The sequence below is a fragment of the Copadichromis virginalis genome, linkage group LG13 (genome assembly GCF_057382275.1).
Source record: "Copadichromis virginalis isolate Kocher_CV1m ecotype Utaka linkage group LG13, C_Virginalis_male_GT1.1, whole genome shotgun sequence".
Taxonomy (NCBI): Eukaryota; Metazoa; Chordata; class Actinopteri; order Cichliformes; family Cichlidae; genus Copadichromis; species Copadichromis virginalis.
Genome location: NC_140630.1, coordinates 28619440 through 28643985, shown reverse-complemented (window position 1 = coordinate 28643985; position 24546 = coordinate 28619440). Strand labels below are relative to the sequence as shown.

The 24546-nt window shown below is 41.7% G+C and overlaps 3 protein-coding genes and 1 long non-coding RNA gene across 5 annotated transcripts in view; 2 read left to right on the top strand and 2 right to left on the bottom strand.

Moving 5' to 3' along the window:
* stk32c (serine/threonine kinase 32C) overlaps window positions 1–4748 on the bottom strand; it is a 103384-nt gene extending 98636 nt beyond the window's left edge. The window contains exon 1 of one of the 2 annotated variants that reach the window (XM_085478380.1): window positions 3983–4748. In XM_085478380.1, coding sequence (XP_085334506.1) covers window positions 3983–4064 — 82 coding nt within the window. In that variant the 5' untranslated portion in view covers window positions 4065–4748. The remainder of the gene's footprint in view (window positions 1–3982) is intronic. The other variant, XM_085478379.1, reaches the window with a different exon arrangement.
* Window positions 16–1338, bottom strand: LOC146695900 (uncharacterized). Its single transcript, XR_014923643.1, has 3 exons — window positions 1033–1338; window positions 280–368; window positions 16–77 (listed from the first exon to the last, which is right to left on the bottom strand). It is a non-coding gene; the product is annotated as an uncharacterized LOC146695900 (long non-coding RNA).
* Window positions 4749–5518: 770 nt separating the features above from the next.
* LOC146695898 (leucine-rich repeat-containing protein 27-like) lies at window positions 5519–13294 on the top strand. Its single transcript, XM_085478378.1, has 11 exons — window positions 5519–5758; window positions 5909–6204; window positions 6324–6454; window positions 6880–6938; window positions 7433–7585; window positions 8360–8555; window positions 11495–11635; window positions 11728–11833; window positions 12331–12410; window positions 12887–13007; window positions 13096–13294. Exons 2-11 carry the CDS (start codon window positions 5992–5994, stop codon window positions 13207–13209), a joined length of 1314 nt encoding a protein of 437 aa, XP_085334504.1. The 5' UTR covers window positions 5519–5758; window positions 5909–5991; the 3' UTR covers window positions 13210–13294.
* A 562-nt stretch (window positions 13295–13856) lies between these two features.
* Window positions 13857–23557, top strand: pwwp2b (PWWP domain containing 2B). Its single transcript, XM_085478377.1, has 3 exons — window positions 13857–14344; window positions 16505–18233; window positions 21316–23557. The coding sequence occupies exons 1-2, from the start codon at window positions 14205–14207 to the stop codon at window positions 18231–18233; spliced, it is 1869 nt and encodes a 622-aa protein (XP_085334503.1). The 5' UTR covers window positions 13857–14204; the 3' UTR covers window positions 21316–23557.
* Window positions 23558–24546: the final 989 nt, after the last annotated feature.

Here is a 24546-nt window from a genome sequence, read left to right as displayed (position 1 = left end):
ACTACAAAGATTGAAGACATAGGATGATCTGTCTGCTGTCACTGGGTGGTGCTGAGGTCTGAATCTGAGGACAGCTCCTGTAATCACAAACAGAACAGAATCATCACAAACTGAAATATAAAGTTTATCTCTCAAATCTGAAATACAGCTGATCCTTCTCCGGCCTCACACACTCGGGATCTGAAGTTGTTCAGTCCTACAGTTCTGCCGACAGCTGTTTATTTTTTTATTTGTTTTAAAGGCCTTATATACTAACACATTTTCTAATATCATGTTTACCTTTGAGTTGTTGATGCTTTATAAATGGACATCTGCAAAGATGAGATGATGGAGCAGGTTTCAGTCGAGGTTCAGTCTGCTGCTGCATCCTGGTCACAACATACAGACATACTGTTATCAGCTCAGTATTGAACAAGAAATATTAATGTTTCAAATTATTTGTCCTAAAGGATGCAAGCTGTACAGAGTACTGAACATGTGACTTTGTGAACATAATTCATTAAAAATAATTTGGACAGTTTTTTAACCTGAATATTTGTAACAAACTCAGTAAAAAAAATAATCAGGGGAAAAATGTAACATTTTAAGTTAAGCTGACAAGCGGAAGTAGTTGGTTTCAGTACATAAGTATCGGGCTTTGCTATTTAATCCGTAGCTATTGACTAATGAGGGGAATTTAAAAGTTGGCTTTAATGTCCTTCCACATGTGGAAAGCGACAGAAAACATGCTGCTGTTTGCACATATTTAATAATCAGCTCTGCACAGGAGCAGAAGCAGAGTCCAGCCTGTTGCTCTTACAGTATAATACTCATAATAAAAGTACAGTAACCGTGGTTAGTCACTGAGCAGCCCGGTGCGTTTCTCTTGATTTCTTTAGTCAGGGTAAATTCATTCACCTGCACGGGGTAGCTAAACGAACTTTACAAAACAAGTTTCCCCGACAGCCGAGTGCTCATTTTAGCTAGCTAGGTCCTTAGGTAGCTAGCTAAGGACCTAAATTACGGATTAGCTTACAAACACATTTAACTTACCAAAATTAATGCGGTGGGGCCTCAGGTCCTCCTGTCCGGTAGTCCAATTTACTGAAGAACACCTCAGGCTGTCACTTTGAAATAGTCGGTAATGTAAACACTGGACCTCTCGGAATCTGCCATTCCCGAACAGACACGTGCGAGTTTGTCCGTGACCGCAGCCGCGTCGTCAGTGTTTTCTCCAGTCATTGGTCAGCATTATAATATATGCAAATACATGCGGGCCGGAATCCCCGCCCCCCAGCGCGCCCCCGTACACCAAAACAGTGCCAGCAGAGTGAAACTGAAAAATGGATTGAAACCGAAAAAAAAATTTGTAAGCGAAAACAAAAAAATTACAGTTTCAATTAATTGTTTTTCACTATCAATTTTTTTTTTCGGTTTCAATACAAGATTTTTCAGTACATTTATTTCAGTTACAATATTTTTTTTCGGTTTCAATCCATTTTTCGGTTTCGTTTCAAGGTGGCATCGTTCTGATTCCATACATCTAGAGCCTAAGTCAGCATCCAGAAGGCAGCGCATCTTTTGCTCCGTTTGTTATCAAGGCTCGGGGTAAAAAAAAAAAAAAAAAGAGAGCCAGCTGCTTCACGAAGGCGGTGCCGAATCAGCGCTCCGCAAATGTTCAAGGTGATCAGTTTCACATTAACAGTTGTCTCTCTTTAATGCATATGTGCCCTCCACCCACGATGCCTACTGCTCCCTTTGTGCTCAGCAGACGAGTATTTTCATTGCTGCATGAAAAGCGAGCGCGCTCTTAAGCAGATCCCCGTAATGACAACATTGCATAATTAACATCGAATGCATCTTTGCCACCTAAGATCAGGCCTCGGTCTACGCTTCTACGCATAATCACAGCGGTGGTGACACAGCCGGTGATTAAGACCACAGTTGATGGTGGCGGTGATACTCCACCAACTGAATTTTTCACTGCTGGTGTTTTGTAGGTCAAGCCTAAGTGACACCTGCGTTACACTGATGATGGGAGGATAAAGACGAAGCTGATCTCTAGTTTTTCCCCCTTTTTTCACACTCGGCATAAACAAATCACACATTAACACAGCGACACAGTCTTGAAGAGGTTCTGACCTCAGCCTTAAAGTTTCCCTTTAATCGCACAGAAAAGCTAAAGAAAGCCAAATGTGCACAGCCCGCTCAAGAACATCTCTCCTGGCTTTGATTAACTGCTGCGAGTGCAGATGCCGTAGGGCCACTCCAGTAACCACTCCCCTTGATAGTGATCTGAACTACAGCTGGACACTTTTCCTAAAGGCAAGAGCTGTAGACTTAATTGGGTTACCCTTGTGTGCAAAAGGGGAGTACTAACACACACATACACACATACACACACACACACACACACACACAGAGCATATGACCATATCCCTGCAGTGAAATGACCTCATTTACTCAAGTTTTCCGGCCAAATAGTTCTGCAGCAACAGTGGATTTTTTCCCCCCTCCCGCAGTCCATCATCAGAGATTCAGCAATCCAGTGCTGAGCTTATTGGGCTCACTTCCAAGAGGCTTATATCCCCATACACTGACAAGACATTACTTAACATTACTTTCCACGCATGACACTATAATCTTGTCTTGATTATGCAATTAGTTCTCCGTCTTTGAACACACAATATTTCCAAAGAGCTCGTTCAGGCATTAAAGTGTTTCCCCGCAGCGTGAGCATGGAGGTATATACTGCGCTTCAGTGGCAAGAGCTGTGTTTTTTGGGGTGGGGTGGGGTGGGGTGGGGGGTTGTGCTTTGAGGACTGTGGCTTTAGCGAGACAACGGACTCTCCATATCTGTCGCTCTCGCCTTTTGCCTTTATGATCTCGCCACATATAGCTACAGACACGCGTCTCCCTCTCCCAGCCTCTCCAACGTTAACGTCTGCCCTTTGAAATGGACGATGAAGACAAAAAGGTGGAGGTATAAGGAGAGAGACGGAGAGATGCAGCTGGAAAATAAATGCAAGTTAAGGGCCAGGTCAGCGTAAAATACTAAAGCACATACATTTGGTCTGAGATTTGGATTTTTACAGCTTCATATCGAGTTCGGTGAATGTGCGTTTTCATTTTTTTGGACACTGGTGCTAAAATATAAAGACATTCGTTTAAATCTGTAGGTTTGTTTTGTTTTTTTCAAGTGGGCATTATGATTGCTGGAATACTAGTGAGGGATTTTTTAAGGTCTGACATTTTTCTTTGATGATCATAGTGGACAAACTTCCACACTAAGGATGCCACTCTCGACCAGTGCTGAAGTTAAAGGTGATGAAATGACATACGGCTTAATGTCTTAAATAACTGTAACTGTTCTTAACTTGTATTCAGAGTGAAAATTAATTACCCAAAAAAGAAAAAAGAAAGCGAAAATGACACGGAAAAAAAGACAATTCAGAAGAATCTGATTAATATTTCATTATTTAAAAGTTCCACGCCAAATATCGCGATAATACAATTTAAGCGAGGTTAAAATGCCGACACTGTGAGCTATAAACAACAAACACAGATAGTCCACAATATTAAAAGAGTGAAACGCCCAGTCCAAGTTATAGTTTGATAGTACTGGTAAGATTCATTTCACCTGCTCGGGGTCTTTCCATGTATATGCACTCAGCATCAGGTCATGTGATGAAAATGTACATTTAATCATTATTATTATTATTGTCATGATTATTGTTGCTGCTGCCTCCTGTAGTAGAAAGTTTGACTTCAAGCCTTGAAAATTTCCCACATGAACACTGTCTGTTCGCCGTGAGCAGCCAAACTCCGTCTAAACTCCTTTGACAGCGTTTAATTTCCTAACAGGAACTTTGATAACTGAGCCTGTGCCAAGCGGAGGGATACCGTGAAAAAAAATGCCATCGTAAGTGAAACATACACAATAATAAGTTCCAAAGTTGTTAGTGCCACTATTTGCTAGAGATTTGGTGACACCTTCACTTACCATCTTCCTTTTCGTCAAAAACGGGTCTCTTTGAAGAACTGTTGGCTCCCATCCTCTTCTTCCACTTGCCCCAGTGAAACATTGATGCTCAGCTTGCATTCCTCGCCTTCTTGGAAGAGAAACTACAGCTCTGTGTCGGACACCCTCCTCCTTAAAAGACAGTAACAACAGCCGTGCATTTCAGCCGAGACGTGTCCGTTATTTCGTTTTATTTCTCCCGTATTTGGTCTGCCGACAATTTGACCAGCGCGAGTTGAAGTCCTCAGAAGGAAGCGGAAAGCAAAGTGCAGCGCTTACCGACGGACAGGGATGATATTTAGAGCTAACACTGTTTGCTAAGTTGGAGGTTTGGGCTGGAATAACCACTCGGTGCTCGTAGTGTTCAGTTGCCTTGCGCAGCCAGACCGACGGACTCGTGTTTGATGGGGCTTGAAGAGTACAGACTACGCGGAGAGGGACTCAGTTGGAGAAGCCCTAACCGGAAGTGAGTCAGTTAACTGTAAAAAATAAAAGCTCAAAAGGACTTTTCAATCGCCTCAAAATTATTAGACGATGTATTTATGGTTTTATAATCCTCACTTATTTTGTTTTAATTTAGTGTTTTATTTTTTCTTTTAAATTGGAATTAGTTTCAGTTAGTTTTCAAGTAAGTTTAATTGTTTTCCGTTATTTTTATTTTTATTGTTTTTTCCCAGTCTAAAAAAACATAAGCACAAATATACATTTGTTATCTCATTTAGGTAGATTTCTAAGTACATTAAATCATTTCACTTATCTTTATTCTTTTCGGGGGTTAAGTTTCTACTTTTATTTGAGATAAACACATTTTCACACCCATTTTTTCTTTTATGTAGTTTATTATAATTAGCCAGAATAATAATGTAGTAATGGTAGTGTCAAATCCCTCTAATTTGAGATTTTAAATTGCATACAGAAACTGAAGTGGCATTAATACATAAAAATTATTCATCCAGTTCGACTCAGCAAATTTAGATCGCAAGTGTAGGTAAATGTGTCACAATGGCCATCAAAAGTAGCCTACTGAACAAAATCTCGATAAAAAAAAATTTATTTATACGTTAATAATGGGATACCACTTGATTTTTGCCGCTTGTCCATTAGACTTTTATATTGAAAGCAATAACCGGAAACTACTAATTAGTATCCTCACTAACTTGACTCTTGCGAGAGTAGTGTGACAGTTGTTGGCTAGTGAGTATAGTCGACGTAACTCTGTATCACGGACTGTCGTGCAAATCAATACATTAGGAGCGGTGTGTGGACGTAAAGCCAGGATGGCTCAGGACAGAGTGGAGGCTTCCCGGCTCGCGTTCACAACAGAGGGAAGCCGTGTTTATCCTGCCGCCCAAATGAACCTCAGTGAATTATTCCACAATCTCATTAGAAAATGGATGGGTGGAGTCGGTTCACTGACTGTGGAACGGGATTAACACGTTATCTACACAGTGTGCACATTAGATCATTTGCTCTTCTTTTTTTCTCTGCATATAATAAAGTATATAAACATTTAACTTAAAAATATATACAAAAATTTTACTGAAGAAATATCAAGTTAGTCGCATTGTTCTTGTTTTGCACGTGGACAGCTGCCAGCTTGTGTTGACCACGTTGCTATGGTTACAGCGTCAGGTCGCGAGACGTGTCTAAAAGTTAGCATAACATTTTTCAGTTTCGTAGTTTTTTCCGACCTATAAAGTGTTTGTTTTTAGATAACACTGAGCCGTGTTCACATTGGTAGTAGTGCTGAAATAGCAGGTAAGCTAACACAGTTATTGAACAGTTACATAATGGTGGGCTAATGTTGTCCTTTAGTTAGTTAGTTAGTTAGTTAGTTAGTTAGCTCGTACCCAAGTTAGACGACGTCTCTTCATTTATTTAAAACTTTGACGGTTTTGTCTTTTACAGACAAACAACAAGAAATTTCTCTGCCAAAAAGACACTCGTGTATTTTGAGTATACCAGTAAAGCGTCTCGGCCTCCTTTGTGCAATGACTTCCCCGGAGAAGGAGGCTGAGCTTCCTGGTGCGCAGCTTAGCTTTGTCTTTGGGAGCAGTGTTGTCAGAGCGCCGATCCCCCGCACTCCTCCCGAGGATGCCGATCCACAGGAGCCCGCTGAATGTTATTCAACAGAGACGCTATGTCTGAGCAGATCTCAGCTGAAACATGTTCCAGACAGTCCTTTGAGAAATAGCAAGCTAAAGGTCAGTGTGGACTCTAAACACACACCAGCTACATGATGTATGCTCCAGTGGCTTTCAAGCAGAAGAAAAAACGTTTCTACCACTGCATCATTACTAACTGCTCCCTCTGTCATCTTCAGTATTTGAGTCTTGAAGGCAACCAGATATGCAGTATTCCAGGCTCCGTGTTTATCAGCTTGCCCAACCTACTGTGGTTAGATCTCAGGAAAAACCTAATTGAGTCACTCCCACCTGAAATTGGCTTGCACAGGTACTGTATGCAACATTTAAAAAAACAAAAAAATTATAGACCAGTCTAATGTGCACGTGTTCATTTGAACTTATCTGGACAACTTTGATCTTACAATTTACTCTTAAACCAAGGCATAGGCCTCTATGGGACTATAAGAATGTCATGTTTTAGAACATTTTCTGATCACTGTTAACATTTCAAAGCTATTAACATAAGTTGAACACTTTATGATAAGCACACAAGTGCTACAGTTGTAAATCTAAATGTAGCGAAATGAGATTCCCAGGCCCTAAAAAGCATTTCAGGATATTTATACAATATGACTGTAGAGTGGCCTGTACACTTTCCTCCTGTCCGTGTATTCAAGTTTAAGAGCAAAGATGCTTTCTGACGAAGGCCTAACCCCTTCAAACAGTTCATAATCTGTCTTTTTATGGATGTAGGTGCTTGAAAACACTGCTCTTAGAAGGGAATCCTATCTCTGAACTTCCACCTGAACTGGGTGAGTGGTCCCTCCTTATCAAAAAAAAGTTGTAATTTTCAGAAAGGAAGTTATACATATTGACATGTGAATTACATGTATGCAGTAACTACAGGATTTTAAAGGGGACCTGTTTTGCTTGTTTAAAGCTACGCAGTTTAATTCCTTGGACTCCACTAGTGTCGTTTTGCATGATTCACAGTTCAAAGTAATCATTATTTATTTTACACTGGGTCACTGAACAGCTCTTTGTTGATCATTTGTCCTAAAGAAACAGTTTTTTTGTTTGTTTGTTTGTTTGTTTTGGGGCGTGTTATCGTCCACTTACACTCAAAGAATAAGTATTTCAATGAACATAAAAATTCATGGACATAAAAATTCATGGACATGACAGAAAATAAAGACACACATAATGGATCTCTTTTAACAGGTAGCTGGTACATTATGAGTAATGTAAGCCTCTTCATTATTCAGTGTACGTCTTTATGAATGAGTCATTATTTGCCTTTTTGCAGGAAATGTGATTAGCCTCAAAGGTCTGAACCTAAGGGACTGCCCAATCCACTTTCCTCCACAAGAGATTGTGCAGCAGGGACTCCAGTCCATCCTCCAGTACCTGAGGAGTGCTCTGGCTCACCGGCCAGTCAGCACAAGGAAGAACCCTCCAGGTGAGTCAAAGGCACTTTACCTTTGAACAACACAAGCAGCATGCACGTGCATCCTAGCCATCTGCTCTTTTTGTCAAAGGCAGGACAGCGCGTTCACAAAAATAGCTCCTTGCCCTGGTACCGCTTCTCTAGTGTGACTCCTGTTCCCTTGGAGACGGCGCGTGCAGCTCAGCCGACTCCCCACCACCACCACCACCACCATCATGCGCCTCCTCCCTTTTCACTGTTCCAGCTCTGTAATATTTTTAGCCCGATGGAAATGATCGATAACCTGTTGGCTCTAATCAGGAGCTCTCTGTCACTAAGCCCTGTCTGGAGATAATCACTGTGAGAAGGCTGAAACAGGAGAGGCTGCTGCTACTGCACAATAAGCAGAGACAGAACCCTCAATCAAATTATTTATCTCCCTGCTTACAAGGTTATTAACAAAGATAGGGTCCCGAGTTTCAGATGTAAATCTCTTCTCATTTAATTGGCCAAGAGAAGGAGTGTAGTGGGTTTGAATTTCCACGCTGTATTGTTATCCACCTTTAGCTGTGTTAAAACTGAACATTTATTCTTGTTAGAAGTTACTTTACTATAAAATGAGTAAAAATTTGTTGGTTACATTCTCCTCCACATTCCACACAGATATTTAAAGGAGTGGATTTACCTGTGTGAATTAGCTTCTTAAATGCCTCCTGCCAGCCACTGCAGCTGCAGACAGTATCGAATGTTGCAGTATCTGTTGCCCCCACACCGCACTAGTAGCTGCCATTGTTGTTTCATTCCTAGAGTTGCCAGCAGTGGAGAAACTCCAGCTGTTAGAGCTGAGGGGTATGGAGGAGCAGGAAGAGTCAGGGGATGTGGAGGAGCTGCAGAGGTTCAAGGAACTCAAGCATCAGTTGATCCTACTGGACAGAGCTGAGCTGGGCTCAATACCACAACGTGATAAAAACCTAAACCCCAAACTTCTCCTTTCTGGCAGGAGGTAAGAAAAGATGTTTGGGTGGGAAAAAATGCCCCATAATGACACAGAGAAAAAATGTGCTTGAAATTCTTGCAAATTTATTTAAAATGAAGAAATGAAAATGTAAATAAGTATTACCAGACTTTTCTCAAAACTTTGTTGAAGCACCTTTTGTAGTGATTACATCCTCAAGTCTTTTTGAGTACGATGCTGAAAGCTTGGTACACCTATTTTTGGGAAGTTTCCCCCATTATTCTTTGCACTCTCTTAGGCTCGATCAGAGTGGATCAGGTTGGATGGGGAGCGTCAGTGCACAGTCATTTTCAGATTGCTATAAAGATGTTCAATCAGGTTTGAGTTTGGTCTGTGGCTTGGCCACTCAAAGGCACTCAAGGAATGGTCCTGAAGTGGTCCTTTGTTATCTTGGCTCTGTGCTTAGGTTCGTTGTCCTCATGGAAGATGAACCTTCGCCCCCAGGTTGTCTTCAAGGATGTCTCTGTAGATTACTGCATTCATCTTTCCCTTGTCCCTGACTAGTCTCCCATATTCTGATGCTGAAAAACATTCCTGCAGCACGATGCTGCCACGACCACACGTCACTGTAGGGATGGTATTGGCCAGTTGATGATCACTGCCTGGTTTCCTCTAGAAATCATGTTTGACATTGAGGCCAAAGAGTTCAGTACCAGTTGTTGTTTTGTTTCTCTTGGTCTGAGAGTCCTTCATGTGCCTTTCAGCAAACTCCAAGTGGGCTGTCATGTGCCTTTTACTGAGGAGCTCTGTCAGAGTAGCCTCCCTGACTAAGGCTCTTCTACCCTGATAGCTCAGATTGGTCAGGTGGCCAGCTCTAGGAAGAGTCCTGGTGGTTCCAAACCTTCCATTTACAGATGATGTAGGCAACTATTCTCACTGGAACCTTCAATGCTGAGCACATTTTTATGGACCCTTCCCCACATCTGTACCTCAATACAATGCCGTCTTGGCCTATAGACAGTTCCTTGGTACTGGGTATGGCTTGGTTTGTGCTTTGACATGCACTGTCAGTTATGGGACCTTGCACAGACAGGTGTGTGCCTTTCCAAATCATGTCCAGACAACTGAATTTACCACAGGTGGACTCCAGCTGTAGAAGCATCTGACAGATGAGCAGTGTAAACAGGGTGCACCTGAGCTCGATGTTGACTGTCATGGCAAAGCCTGTGAATACTTAAGTGCATGTTATATTTGTGTGGGGTTTTTTATTTTTAATACATTCGCAAGAATTTGAAGAAAATGTTTTTCACTTTGTCATATGGAGTATTGTATGTAGAATGTTGAGGTGGAAAATGAATTAAATTAATTTTGGAATAAGGCTGTAACATGAAAACATGTTGAACAAGGCTGTAAATCTTTCTGGGTGCATTGTATGTGCTTATTTATTTATTTTTTTCAAAGAGTTAGCAGAGAAGGTCGGTACCTGTGTAAGATTTGTAAATTACCTATGAGGCTAGAGCCAACAGAGAGTTTCTTCTAGCAAAGAGCAAGAAACAGACGGAATCACAATGGTTCTCTCCAAAGGTTTAAATCTCGGCCTTCCACAATTAGCTCATGAACTAATTGATAGAAATTCACATTTTTCTGGTTATTTACTCTTAAATATCTCTTGGATTAGTTCTGTAGAAGTCATATACTCTGTCCAGGGAGCACCATGCCTCTTGAAAGCTGGGATAGGTTTCAGAGATGTCTCTCTTGGCTCTTAAGCCCTATAACCTTCTGCATTCTTCTCTGGTTGCACGATAATAGTCACATACAACCGGCTTGTAAAATAGCTTATTGTCTCATTACGCTATAGTTTTTAAACAGATATAACATGATAACTAGTGGACTTTGGTCCTGCTGCTCCATGTATTAGTGCAGGACATTGCTAACTTAGCTGTTTCCAGTCTTTATACTACTCCTGATGTTAACTGGCTGATGTGTTCATCCATGTATCCATGTAATGAATCCATTAGGCACATTTCTCTTTCTATGTTTATTCTCAGACTGAACTCAAGTAGCCTTTTATCATTCGCAACTCAAAGTAATCCTTGTTTATCTTAGTTTATCCTCTGAAAACAAAACTTTTTTAGCTCTCTTCTCCCTCCCTTTTCTTCTAATTGGCTGCTCCCCAAAAACAGCCATGCCCACTCAATGACATCAGAGTAGAAAAACATCCTGAAACAGATTGTTCAGAACAGTCTGGTTCACAGGAATGAATTACATATGCACTGACCTCATTATTTGAAAATTTGGCCATGTTTAAAATGAACATCTACCACTTAAACAGTTTAATAAAACATACCAGGGTTCAATTTAATTGTCAAATAAGACAGGAGTATTGATATTTCCCTCCAACTCCATACACTAGAAACTAAACACATGCAAAATGTCACACTGTTGTTTCATAAGAGGGATGAAACATATGCATTGGACATGCATTTGTTAAATATTTTCATTGAGATTTTAAAACTTCATGCATCTAATTAATTGTACCTTTGTTTTTGTATAATGTACCCAGATAGCAAATATCTGTTGGGGCCAAGTCATTTTCAACTACTCAATTATCAAAGGTAAAATTTAAATCTGAATTATTATGGTCAATACTGAGGTTTTTTTTTTAAACGAGATTATTCATAGACTTTGGAAACAGTTGAGCTGGAAAACTAATGTGAAGTTGAGGCTTTAAGGGAGCAACTGCTGTAAAACTGAGAGCATCTTTAATAATCACTTAATCTCAGTTACCATTATAACATTATTTTACTCCTTGACCCTCCGTGGAGTGGAGGGCAGAGTTTGTGGCCGTGTGCTTTGTAAAATTATGGCAAAACAACTTTTTAATATCATTGTCTGTGGAGGAAACCAGGTGATAAAAATCTAAGCTGAGAGCCCAGAGCTCAGACGAGCCATAAATATGAAGCAGTTTGTTTGAATTTATTCTTCAGAAAAAAGACAGCCACCAAGGCCGGCATGATTCCCCAGCTCCCCCTTTTTGACTCGCCTCCTTGGAAGAGGCCAGAGGAAAGGAAGCAGGCTGCAATGAAGGAGTTGAACGAGAAGAAGGCTATTCTCGAGCAGAAGAGAAAGTGAGCAGATTTCGGCCTGGAGAACAAGAGTTGTTTTGGGTTTTTTGTCTCTGATCTGTTACAGAGTGTATTGTTATCTGACTCTCCTGTAGAAGCCAAGTGTCTCTTCAGAAGTGCTGCACACAAGCCAGAATCTCACAAGACAAGAAAATGTCTGAGCACAAAGAGAAGAAGCATGAAAGACAAAAAAGGCGTGAGGTTTGTGTGTGCTTGGGTTTTCAGCTGTCATCCTGCCCACCACCAGAGGGCACTAGAGCACCACCTCTGACACACTGGTTAAAGGAGAGAGGCATAGATATATTGCCATTAAATGAATCATTTTGATGTGAGTGAATGGGTTTTCAGACAGTAGCACCACCATGGTGGTGATGAGACAGCAACAGTTTCCACTGGCAGTAATGGAGCATGCTGGAGGAGCCATCAGTGCTGATATACACAGGGAGACACATTATAAATCTATCATTTGACTTTCAGCTCCATTTTCATACATATATATATAGTGGAGAAAGGGTGCCCATTATGTTTGCATGGGATCAGCCCGACATAAGGGAAAATTTATTGTAAAGGAAAAAAGTCTTTTTTCTTTTTTTTAACTGAACACAGTGCAGCCACAGGCTACATCTTTGTATGATGCATTGCAAGAGTTGTATCGCTTCACAGGTAAATGTAACAAGTACTTCCTTACCCTGTTTCAGGAAGCAGAAGTAGATTCAAAACCTGGTTTTGAGGACAGCAGTGGTGCTCCTCGGACATCTGGCAGGTGTGAAGGGGACAGGTAATGACAAGCTCTGGGTCTGCTGTTAGTTCTGCCAGTATACCTCTAAGCTTTAACAGTGACTGCATTTGTCTCTGTGAAGAGTACTTGTCCTACTTGTGGTTTAAACTTATAATCATCTCATCAATGAGCCTAACGAGAACTCCACAAGTACCCACTAAATGGCATTTTGCATGGTTTAGCAGATGCGAGTTCTGCTACTAAAGATGTAAAGCTAGAGACACCTAGTGGACAAAGACAGACTGCACACATTATAGAACATAAGCAGATTTCTTTGTTCCTTTTAAACAATATTATGTTTTTGCAAAAACAGATAAACCAGGTAAGACAGTGCCACTTTTCTTATTTTATTTTTACTGATACAAGGAAACAGAGAAAGTAACCCTTTGGGTTATATCTGTAAAGGCTATAATACTTAAACACCTGTATAGTGTTGTATATATAGATTTTGACCTTTGAACTGCACGGCCCTAAAGATCGGCCCGGGACCTGGAACGGCAGATTTGTGCCCGTGCCGAGAAGATACAGGAGAGGTGCAGGAATCCCAGGGGCACAAGAAGCGAGCAGATGGCAGCAGCGATGGAGGATGTGGAAGAGGTCTGACGTATAATTCCCATTCATTGTGCAACTCATTATATAGGTTAATATAGATTATTGATCTAAACTCCACTTTTCTGACTGACAGATGAGGAAGTTACAGATGCAGCTCCTGGAGAGGAAGAGAACTCAAGGACGAGATCTTGAAAAAACTTTCATGATCTTTACTGGGGACACCTGGCCTGGTTTCCTTGATAAGTGACAGAGACTACACACCTGCTGTTTGAGTTTTTGTGATATTTAATTGATATGGAAATAAATCAATAAAGCGACTAAATCCTTTTGAATCATATTGTGTTGCACAAGTCTATAAGGTAAACATTTCAAATCCTAACTTGGCAAGGGAGTGTTTAGAAAGTTTCCAGTTCACAGCTGGTGTGTTTCTATTTTTCTTTTAACTTCTGCAAGATGCTCTCTCCACTAAGCAAAGTAATCATGTTAACTTTAACTTACATAAAATAAATACTTTATTGTGTCAAAATAAGCTTTTCAGAAAAAGCGTTATTGGCTCACCGGGCATGTATTACCTACATGCAGAGTAAATTAAGCCAGTCTTAAAATAGATCATTTTAAAGGGGAACTCGACGTTTTTAGCTCCAAATAGATAATAATATCCTCATTAATGTAATTTACAACAAGATACATTAAAGTGGCAGGTTTTTGTCAAATAGCACATTAAATGTTTTATTTATTTGTGTGCGTGTGTGACATTATATATAATCGTTGTCAGCTGGCTCTGCATCTTGTGATTATTATTTAATTGCCATTTTTGTCATCATCAGTTTTAATTTTTGATTACATATTATTTTAAAATGCTTGTATGCGTTTTCAGTTTTCATGTGTAACTGTGGTATTTGTTTTGAAGACGGACGCCATAAACCTGCTGCTGAGTTTAAAAGAGGGGGGAAAAAAAGCGAAAAGTGCCGGGGTAATGAATGGCATCAAGCAGTACAAAGTGAGACAGAGAAAGGGTAGGCCTTGTCTTGAGAGATTTTCTGCTCCTGTAGCACAGAGAGCGTGATGTCAGCGGTGGCAGTACTGTTGTAATTGACTTGGTGGGGGTGATGGCGTCATTTTATGCCCTGGTGTAGCCTCCTGCTCCAATAGCGAAGGGGAGACGGATCTTTGGCCGACGCGACCGTGGCTCCCTTGGCCGGGATCGAGCACCGCCGAGCCGGACAACTCACCCCGGGAAACATGGAGGCTGTGGCCGAGGAGCTGCGGGCCGGCTCTCGGGTACCTGTCACTATCGATCAAATAGTTAACGATACACTGGTGGTGACGCTGACCTATCGAGAAAGGATCTACACGGGGATTTTACTCGATTGCAACAAAAAGTGAGCACTATTTTTTCTAAACTTCTTTTATATATTATCGTCTAAAAATTATTTGCTAAATACTGCTAACGGCTAATTTACCTTGGATGCTAAGTCAAAGCTAACTATTAGCGACCTAGGCCTTTATACAAAAGGCTTGCAGGTTATTGTAGCTGACAAGGTGGCTATCTGCTAGCTTCTCGGCTAATGTTAAAGTGATGTCATTTTTGCCTATAATAAGACGGCGAAATACTCGATTTTACGATGGAGGAAAACTATATAAAGGCATTAGCCCAGCCTGTAGAGACTGTTAGTGACTTCTGTTGAAAAATATCTACTGTCAGTGGGTTCAGCTATAGCTTATTGTTAGCCTAATCAAGGGAAGAGCAGCTAAAGCGAATCCAGTAAAATAGCCAGGCCTTAGCTACACACTATTTATTTTTATCTGTTTTATTATCATGCAATTGTACAGAAATGTGAATGTGCACTAGTTTTGTAGGCAAATGTCTGAGTACAGTAAGCTGAAATTTATTCAAAGGCAGCAACATTATAACCTGTCATTTCTGACTAGCAGAAACAATAGAAAATTATTAAAATACATTTGAATGATCACAACTGTGTCTCATTTTCGGTAAATCAAGCTTTGGTCTTATCTGTGTCCATCTTAGCCTCTGACAAAGCAAAACATAAAAAATGGGGCTATTGATAGAAAGCACAGTCTGTTCAAAAGAGAACCATACAAGTATAATTTGACATGTACCAGTGTCATGTCTTATCAGGCCCTCTTGTTGTGTGTCACATGTATAAGCCTTGTGTTCCTCCTGGTGCTGTGCACCTTAAAAGCCACTGGCTTTAGGCTATTTATAGACGAGCAGAATCAGAACCTGACCAGCTTTTCCCCTTAGTATGCTTAGATGGTTTTTCGTGCAAGAGCTCATGCTGTACTGAAAATAACCCACCCAAATGGGAAAAGGTCGGCCTTGGAATAACTTAAAATAGGCCTATATTTTAGGCCTTGTCACTGACAAAATTTGACTAATTCCTCCTTTTCAGCTCATGGCAATACACTTCCTGTCATTGTCCGATGCAAACAGATTGTTGCATTATTTTTTTTAATCTTATTGTCTTGCCCTATCATTCTGACAGATCTCCACCACAGCATGAAAAGACAACAGTGTGGTGAATCATGCCTGGCCATATTCTGCGTCCTTGTACTGCGCTTAACTATTACTGTGTGTTCCCTACTACATACAGCCTTGTTTGTGCTGCGTCAATCAGAGTAAAGAGTGATATTCAACAGCTATAGGGGCGCATATTTTGTTATGGGAGCCTAAAGCTAAGAGTAACAAGCCTCACCAGGAGACTATTATTTGGAGATGCCTGCCAACTACTTCTCTTGGGGAGGAAAGCAGGCTCCCCAAATGTGCACTAATTAATAATCTTGCCGCACATAAGCCCCAAGTAGACACGGATGCAAAAACAAACTGAAATCTCCTGGCTCCTTCCCTACCTCTCTGAATCCCGAGTGATTCATGGGATTGTTTTTGTTCAGTCAGATGTTGGGGAGGAGGGGGTGGTCTCGGGCATCCTGTAGTCTCTTTGTCTGTTGTCTCCTGACTAAGGCAGCACAGCTATGTTACTGTTGCTTGCCAGCCACCTCTCAAAGACTTTCTTGGCAGTTAGGACCTCACTGGACATGTTTGCTGATCCCAGTGTGTTTATAAAAAAAAAAAAAAAAAAAAAGCACACACACACACGCAAAAATCACATAAAAATCACTTAGGGAAAATTCAGCAGCACTGTTGCTTCTGTGGCCTGAGGCTGAGGCACAGATAACTGTCTGTCTGCTTGCACAACAAACCCCAACCCCCACATGTTAAGAACCTTCAGCACCCAGGTGACAGGGAGAGTGACATCAATGTCTCGCGTCAAAGTAAAACCAAAACTAGTTATATATGTTTGTTTTTTTTTCGACAATGTGAACATTGTTCTTTTATTGTTTCAGTGCTGTCCTACTTGCCTCAGGTTGTGTCACATGTTGAGGCATATTGTTCTAATGGAGGGGATTGTTGAAGTAAAAATTCTCAGGGTTTAGCACGACTGTATCATCTTTGCTGTATAAAGCTTAACAAGATCCACAGCTATTTATACACTGTTTCTTTTTTCTCTCGTTTATTTTAGGACCGGGCTATTTTGTCTACCAGACTTCACAACAAAACTCGGGGACTGCCAAGAATCTAAACCTGCTTCTGAAATCCAAGAAGTTCTGAGCGAGGACTCGGTTTCCAAATCTCCCAGCCAGGTTTCACACAGACCAAAGGATGAAAACACTCTCCCTGAAAGCAGCATACCTACACCTCCTCTACCCTGCCCCGTTCCCACACCAGTGCCAGCTGGACAGACTCCTTATCCTCCTTATTTTGAAGGAGCCCCCTTCCCCCAGCCCTTATGGGTGCGCCACACCTACAGCCAATGGGTACCTCAACCCCCTCCACGACCAATCAAGAGAAAGAAGAGGCGAACGCGAGAGCCCGGCCGTATGACCATAAGTACTATCCGTCTGCGGCCTCGGCAGGTACTGTGTGAAAAGTGCAAGAACACGCTAAATAGTGACGAGGACAGCAAAGATGGCATGAGCAACACCAAGACCTCTAGAAAAGAAAATTCACTACAAAGTGACGATGACGGCTACGACAAGGATACTCCTAATAAGTTGTCAAGAAAAGAGGACACAGTCACAGCCAAGGACACTAAAAGACGGGAAAATGGCACCAGCCTTGATAGTAAGCGTCTCAGAAAGGACAAAAGGTGCGAGGCTGATGGGGAGAAGTACCCTGGAACTGATGTTATTCCACACAGTCCCGTCATAAAGATCTCCTACAGCACTCCACAGGGCAAGGGGGAGGTTATGAAGATCCCGGCGCGAGTCCACGGTTCAGTCAAACCATTCTGCCCCAAACAGCTGGTGCAGAATGGCGTGGGGGAAAACGACAAGGCAACTTCTGATGCCACCAAGGAACAGCGGCACATTCTAGATGCCACAAGGTCTGGCCTCACTGTGTCCATTCCCAAACTCAAACTAACAAGACCTTTTGCAAATGTAGGTCAGGACACACCTTCTCCAAAGATCCGTTTGAGACCCCCTCAGAGGGACACTGAGGAGAGCGTGGTTGAGTATGATGCGGAACTTCTTGGAGGCACCAGGAGACGGAGCCCTAGGGGGCCCGGGCCGTGCCTCCCACACTCCGAAGACTCAGGAGAAGGCAAGAACTCTCTGGAATTGTGGTCAGGGAGTTCAGGTGAGGAGGTGGATCGCGGCCACAGCGACCTCACCCTTCTCATTAACTTCCGTAAACGTAAAGCGGATTCTTCTAGTTTGTCGGTGTGCAGTAGCGACAGCCTGGACGAGTCAAAGTCCTTCAGCTCGGACGGCACCTCACCAGAGCTGTGCGATCTGGCGCCTGGTGAAGACCTCTCTGTAACCTCATCTTCTGTACCTTCACGGGACGACTGCAAGACAGTGCCGCCTCTCACAGTGCGGCTTCACACCCGCAGCATGACAAAGTGTGTGACAGAAGAAGGTCACGCCATAGCGGTGGGTGACATCGTGTGGGGGAAAATCCACGGCTTCCCCTGGTGGCCCGCACGCGTCCTGAGCATCAGCGGCACTCGCAAGCAGGAGACAGCCAGTTGCGAGGCCCAGTGGCCCCAAGCCAAGGTGGCGTGGTTCGGTTCACCCACAACCTCCCAGCTTTCTGTTGCCAAACTGTCGCCCTTCAGAGAGCTCTTCAGGTCCCGCTTCAACCGGAAGAAGAAAGGGATGTACCGGAGAGCTATCCTGGAGGCAGCCAAGGCCGTGGGTCACATGAGCCCGGAGATTACGTCACTGCTTTCTCACTGCGACACGTAGGTGAGTTCATAGCACTTACATGTGCCTGTATCACTTCTATGACTATGTTGGGCAAAGGGGTATACTATAAACTAGAGCTGGGCGATATGAGATTTTTTCATATCACGATATGTTTTTTCATTTCAGGCGATAACGATATCTATCACGATATAAGCCAAATAACTATATTTGTAAGATTTAAATGTGCCGTTGCTCACAAGTAAAATGTGAAATAATCAGCAGCTTGTTTTTATTTAAATATTTATTTCCCATAATAAGTTCAACAGGGTAGATGTACTTAAGGAACATGAGACTTTTTCAGATAAATAAAGGCAAATATTGCAAACTACACAAAAGGCAGCCGCTAAAGCGTTTAAGTTTCAAAACAGAACAAACGAAACAGACTAAATTGTCAATTCCACTTAGAAACAAAATATTAATTCTAAAAATAAATCTTAGTTTGTGTTACAGAATAACAGAGAAAACTGACTAACTTTTGTCAATATCAAATAAACTGAGAACTAAAAGGAAATTCTCAATCTCTCCTTGTTGTATAGCTGAGCTTTTCAAACAGTTTTAACAGTTACTTTAGTCTGACAAAAGCCGAGTGACGAATTAGCGCTTCCAGTCAGAGACTGAGGCTACATCCACACGTACACGGGTATTTTTGAAAACAGAGATTTTCCGTTTTCGTTTTAAAAAATAATCCCGTCCACACATAAAGGGAGAAATGAAGGAAAACGCTGCTATGAACATGCCAAAGCAGCAGGTGGCGCTAGATTCCTAACCGTGCAGAAATGTTGGCCAATCAGAAGTCTAGAAGCCTCGGTGGGAAAAAGTAAACAAAGCTGGGGCATAAAAGCAGAACAGAGTCGTATGTGTGGAGGGACAGTAACTGTGTGTATATGTAAGCATTTAAACACTGCAGAGAGTAGAATTAACAGTAACAGTATTGTAGAAATTCATTTCACCGAAACAATAACGTGGCGCACAGTGTGACGCATGCACCAGTTTATTGTATTTCCAGACTTGCTTTCGGCATAATTTACAGTGCACGCTACTCTGTTTTTTGTCAGACTTGAAATAGCCGAAATACCTTCACACTACGGAACTTCTATGGCTCTTCCGTTCGACAATCTCTCCGACGTTGGAACCATCATCTGTTTTCTCTTCGGTCACGCTCGGTTGATTTTTCTAGTCGGCACACTCATTTCCTCCATTACGCGCTGGCTCCATTACCCGCTGGCTGCTTCCCAAACAAACACACGTGCGGCTTGGCACTTGTGCTGTACGTAACAAGTCACGCGACGTGACGCTGCGGCTGTGATTGGTTCGGCTCTGCGCTACTTAATTTGGATTGGCTGACCTTTTTTTTTCTTTTTTCTTAAGAGGACAAGAGCGGCGAGGTCTATCGCGATAGCTTAATTTCTCTATCGAGTAAAAGTTATATCGCGATACATATCGTTATCGTTCTATCGCCCAGCTCTACTATAAACATAGAATATTACAGAAATCGTTACCGATCACCTGCATTTTTTTCAAACAATGTCTACATGGTAGATGAAGGAAATGCTTTAAGTGAACCTAAGAAGATAATACAAGCAGCCAGTTGGTGTTGTCGTTGTGTGCTCCCCCACAAAAAAACAAAACCAAAAAACAAGGCCCACACAAACACACGGACCAACACCAACTGGCTGCTTGTATTTTAGATTGTATTTTATTTTTTTAGATGACAAAAAAAACTCGGTCTAGTCATCAGTGGCCCAACTGGTAGGTTTAATCACAATGATTGACTATGAGAAACAAGTCTGACTCAGCAAGAACAAATTACAGCACAGAGCTGGTGCAGATGAGCAAGAGATGCCAGTGTAGAAATGTTGGCTGTGCAGACACAATACGGGCTGCATGCATGAGTCAGTTGATTGACAGTAAGTCGGCACGTTTCTCAGTTTTTGGCATTTTCTATTTTTTTTTTTTTTGTTTTTTTTTTTTTAATATGAACCTTTTCTTTCTTAAACTATTAGAAATTGAGTAACTTTGATATTTGCATTGATTCTATGATTTGACCCCCCCCCCCCCCCCCCCCCCCCCAAAAAAAAGCGCGCACACACCAGAAAGAATGTACAGCCAAGCTAAAAGTGTATGTTTTTAATTTATTTCAATTGTGTCCCTCTTGATTGTATATATTTCTCCTGTTTGCTATTTATTCCTTTATATTTTATGCTGGAGCAGTTAGTATAGAGCCCCACAATTTTGTAGTACACGTGCAATGACAATTGTTAAATATTCCCTGTGCCTCTCCGGCTGTATTCACCAGCTCTTCCCTCAAATATCTGTGAAACCTGTAATTTGATGAGCATGTTAAACTTTAGGGCAGAATGCTGAGCTAAAAGAAAAAGAGCTTGTGCTCCAACCCGCTCTAGTACCAAACACTTTGAGCTGTGTCGTGCCAGCCTCGCTGCATTCACGTCCTGAAACAGGTGCTGTGTTTGAGGCAGCAGAGCAAACATTAACACAAGCTCTAATGAAGGCACAGGCTGTGCGGCTGCCTGTCAACAGGGATGGTTTGTTTAAAAGGCTCATTTCAGAAAAGGACTCGCATCAGGCTGTACTGCTTCAATTCAAGCAATCAGAGTGCATGACCATAAGTTGTTTCTTTTTTTAAAGTCATCTCTTATTTGGTTGTCGTCCAAGTGTGGTGACCTAGCCTGGGTAGCCAAGCAGCAGGTTCCTCAACATACACTCAAATGTTAAATATTGTCTCTGAGTGATAGAAGGGGCAAACAGACCATTTCCAACCCCACTGTTTACTCTGTTACGAGCACAGCAGCCAAGAGGGAATTGGTTATAGCAGAGGATAAACAGTAAGGGGTTAAGGCAAGCCTATATTTGGTGCCTTTTCCAGACCTCATAAAGGAAGCGTTTTTCTTCCTCTGTCAGCTACACAGAGGTTTCACATGACTGATATAACATGTTGAGCACAACACCAAACGCACTGCTGATTCTTGCAGACTCAGTTAAAAATGACCTGCACCGGATGCATGACCTGCCTTGTTTGCTCATTGTCTATCCCCCTTTTGCCTCTCTCTCTTTTTTTGCATAGAGCCTGAGGACTGAAGACAAGTCTCCGAGGTTTTTCTGAATTCTCAGACTATGTCATCAAGACCCAGGAGGGAGTACGTGTGGTTGCCACGGCTACTATTTATACGCCCTCTCATTTTTTATTTTATTTTCTTTTTTCTCACAAGGCTGGTGGAAAATGGCCACCAAGGTGGAGTGTTCTTGAGACCGGATAAGGGAGCAAAAAATATAAAGGCCTGGCATCTCATGGTCTTCTTTGAACTATAAACTATTCCTCCTCTTTTTTTTTTTTTTTTTTTTTTTCCTTTCCTAGATTTAATCATATTTCAATAGAGCCGAATAACAACACTACAAGGACCTGAATGTATTTATTGTCTGTAATGTTTTATTATGATCCAGTAAGTTCACCCTTTCTACTACAGTCTCGCAAAAACCTCCCAATCTGCTGCTGTCATTATCGCGGGCCTTGCCGCCGTCGTCGTTTGGCTCCAAGGTTCCCCTCCTCCAGCCAAGAAGGCTCCCCCTCCTCTTCCTCCTTCATCCCTCGGACACAAGTTTAAAAAGGAAAAAAAAGTCTTACCCCAAAACCTCTTTTCCTCTGAAAATGTGAACAGCTCCATCCAGAGACAGTAGTGACTGTTTCCAGCTAGCGATCACAGTGTTTCATCCTCGTAGCCTTCCGCGACATTAGTTGGATTTGTGGATGTATTTATACTGAACTCTGTTCCTCTCCTGATTCATGTCGTGTCTCTTTTCCATTTCATTTTCTAACGTTACGAGTGTCATGTCGGCGTACTCTACCCCTCCCAACGCTTTTGTTTTTTTTGCTTGTTTTTTTTCCCTGAGAACCATTATTAATTATTTAAAAGTGTCACGTTTAAGAAAAAAAAAAAGCACTTTATCTGTACCTTGGTGGCCTGCTGTAAGCTCACTGTCTGAAACACTATTGCGAGATACAGCCCTGTTAGGCTGCAGGGGAATTCAAAAGTCTTTGTGGTTGACTATCCATGGCCTTGGAGATACAAAACAACTTTTTTTTTTTTTTTTGTCTTTTTAGTCGTACAATTTCGGGGACACCAGACACAGATGGTTGTGTACACTGTATTCTCGCATTTTGACTTGGGTGCGTTTCTCTCTCACTACAAAAAAAATTCTCCATGTTTTAACATTATCCACTGGATAAACATGGACGAACAAGCGCGTCAGAAGTCCCCTATGCATTATCAGTTAAAGCTTTATGAGTGACTTTGGGAGAAGAAGAAAAAATAACATGCTGTAAGAATACTGTGAATTCAACTGCTGAGTGTGCTGAAGATAAAAGGAAAAAAACCTGCTTGCTACTAGTTGGAGCAGTTATATTGAGACATCAGGCAAAAGCAGACCGACTGCGCCGCTGACCTTTAGTGACCTTTTGTGTTGAAAGCAGCACAGTTGGATTTAGAGGAAGGGAGGGAAAGGCGAGGCAGCCCTGTCGGTGTTTAAAAACGTAACTTAACGTTGCGCGCAGTCACACTCAGCAGACCGGTCCGTCTGCTTTCTGTCCGCCTGGAAACTGTTCGTTCCCATCGAGGCTTGCTGTCAGCGAAGCGTATTTTTAAAGGGGAGCAGTTTAATGCACTCTTCTTTCTTTTCTTTTTTTTTTTTTTTTTTGATAATCTGCAGTTTGACGGTTTGTAGTCAAGCGCAGCTAGGTCCCAGGCAGCCTTACAGTTTAAGAGTCTATACGTACGTATGCCTGAGAGGGGAAGTGGTCGACAGGATTTTTCCCCACATATGAGCAACATGGCTGTCTACTGTTGCCCACGTTGGTCAATAATATTAGCTACTTTTTTTTTTTTTTTTTACATGTACTGTACATAAAATAAAATATACAAGCAATACTTGTCACTTTGTCATTGATGATCAAAAGGGCTCCTGTTTTTGTGGTACCTCATGTTATTGCAGTCCATTAATTGACTTCAGAAGTGCAGGAGTGACGTCTGATGATATTGTAGCAATATTATCAGAGTTATTTCAGCTTGAGGCTTGAAAGTTTAGACAAAATTCCCTTGATCTGATAAGTGTTTTGTGGGAAAGTGTGTGACTCTTGTTAAGTCGGATGCTAGAGTCTTTTTATATCTCGCGGGATTGGTCCTATATTTCAGTCCTTTGTTGTTGTTGTTTTGTTTTGTTTTGTTTTAAGCTGGCTCAAATCCAGTGTGCATCAACCAGCTTGTTGTCTCGAGGAAAAAACACAAAGTTCAATAAAAGTGTTTAAGTTTTTATTGATTTATAAAATGATTTGCTTTCAGTTTGTTACAAAGTGGAGTCCAAAACTGCACCGATGAAGTTAAACGTGCACAGAGGCAGAGACTAAATTTCAATATTCACGCGTGAGGGTTCACAGGGTTCACGCGGATTTCCTTATTATGAAAAGCAGAATCGATGATTTGTCTTAACACGTATTAAACAGAACCAGCGGGTTTCCGTCATGTTCTTTCGTCCAATTTCACACCTCCTGAGAGGCCTGCTAGTAATTTGATCTTTTCCTTTAAAGCTCAGTTTTGTGGGTTGAAGGAACTGTGCAGTTTATTCATTTAGTTCAGCAAAGTTGAAATTTTGCAGCAGTCTGAAAATTAAGAATACATTTAATAAGTAATGACTAATCAACACAGTTCCTATATGACCTTTCATGGTGCATATACTGCTGGTATGTGAAGGGCAAAAGGTGAATGTATTGCTTCTGTTCTATATAGTAATATATTCATCAGCACAACTGTAACCAGTATACAGTGAATAGGAAGCAGAAGTAAGTGGATGGATGGGTTATGGCTTCTATCCCCTGGCATCCATTGTTCAGTGTGTCAGATTTACATGTTTCAAAGAATAGCTTGACATTGTGTGAAATCAGAAGATTCATAACTACATCTATGTCCAGCTGCTGCTCTTAATATTTCTGAGCTGTCAGCCTCAACAAGGCCTCAGTTCTGTTTCAGGTTGGAACTCGACAGCCTATCTGTAGATTCCTCTGTGGTCTCTGCTCAGGTTTGGCAGCACCTTGCGCTGCTAAAATTGGTTTTACAGCCTTTGGTTTGTTCTTGTTTTTCTCCTCGTGTAACATAGGAGTAATTTCAAACCCGTTCAAACCCCTGAAAATAAACTGAGGCTTGTGTAAGGTTTGAGTGGAAAGACATGTAATGCCTGGATGGTTAAACTTTAAACACTGTCTTATTGATGGGCTCTCTCTGCGCTGTCCTCAGTCTTCCTTCCTGTC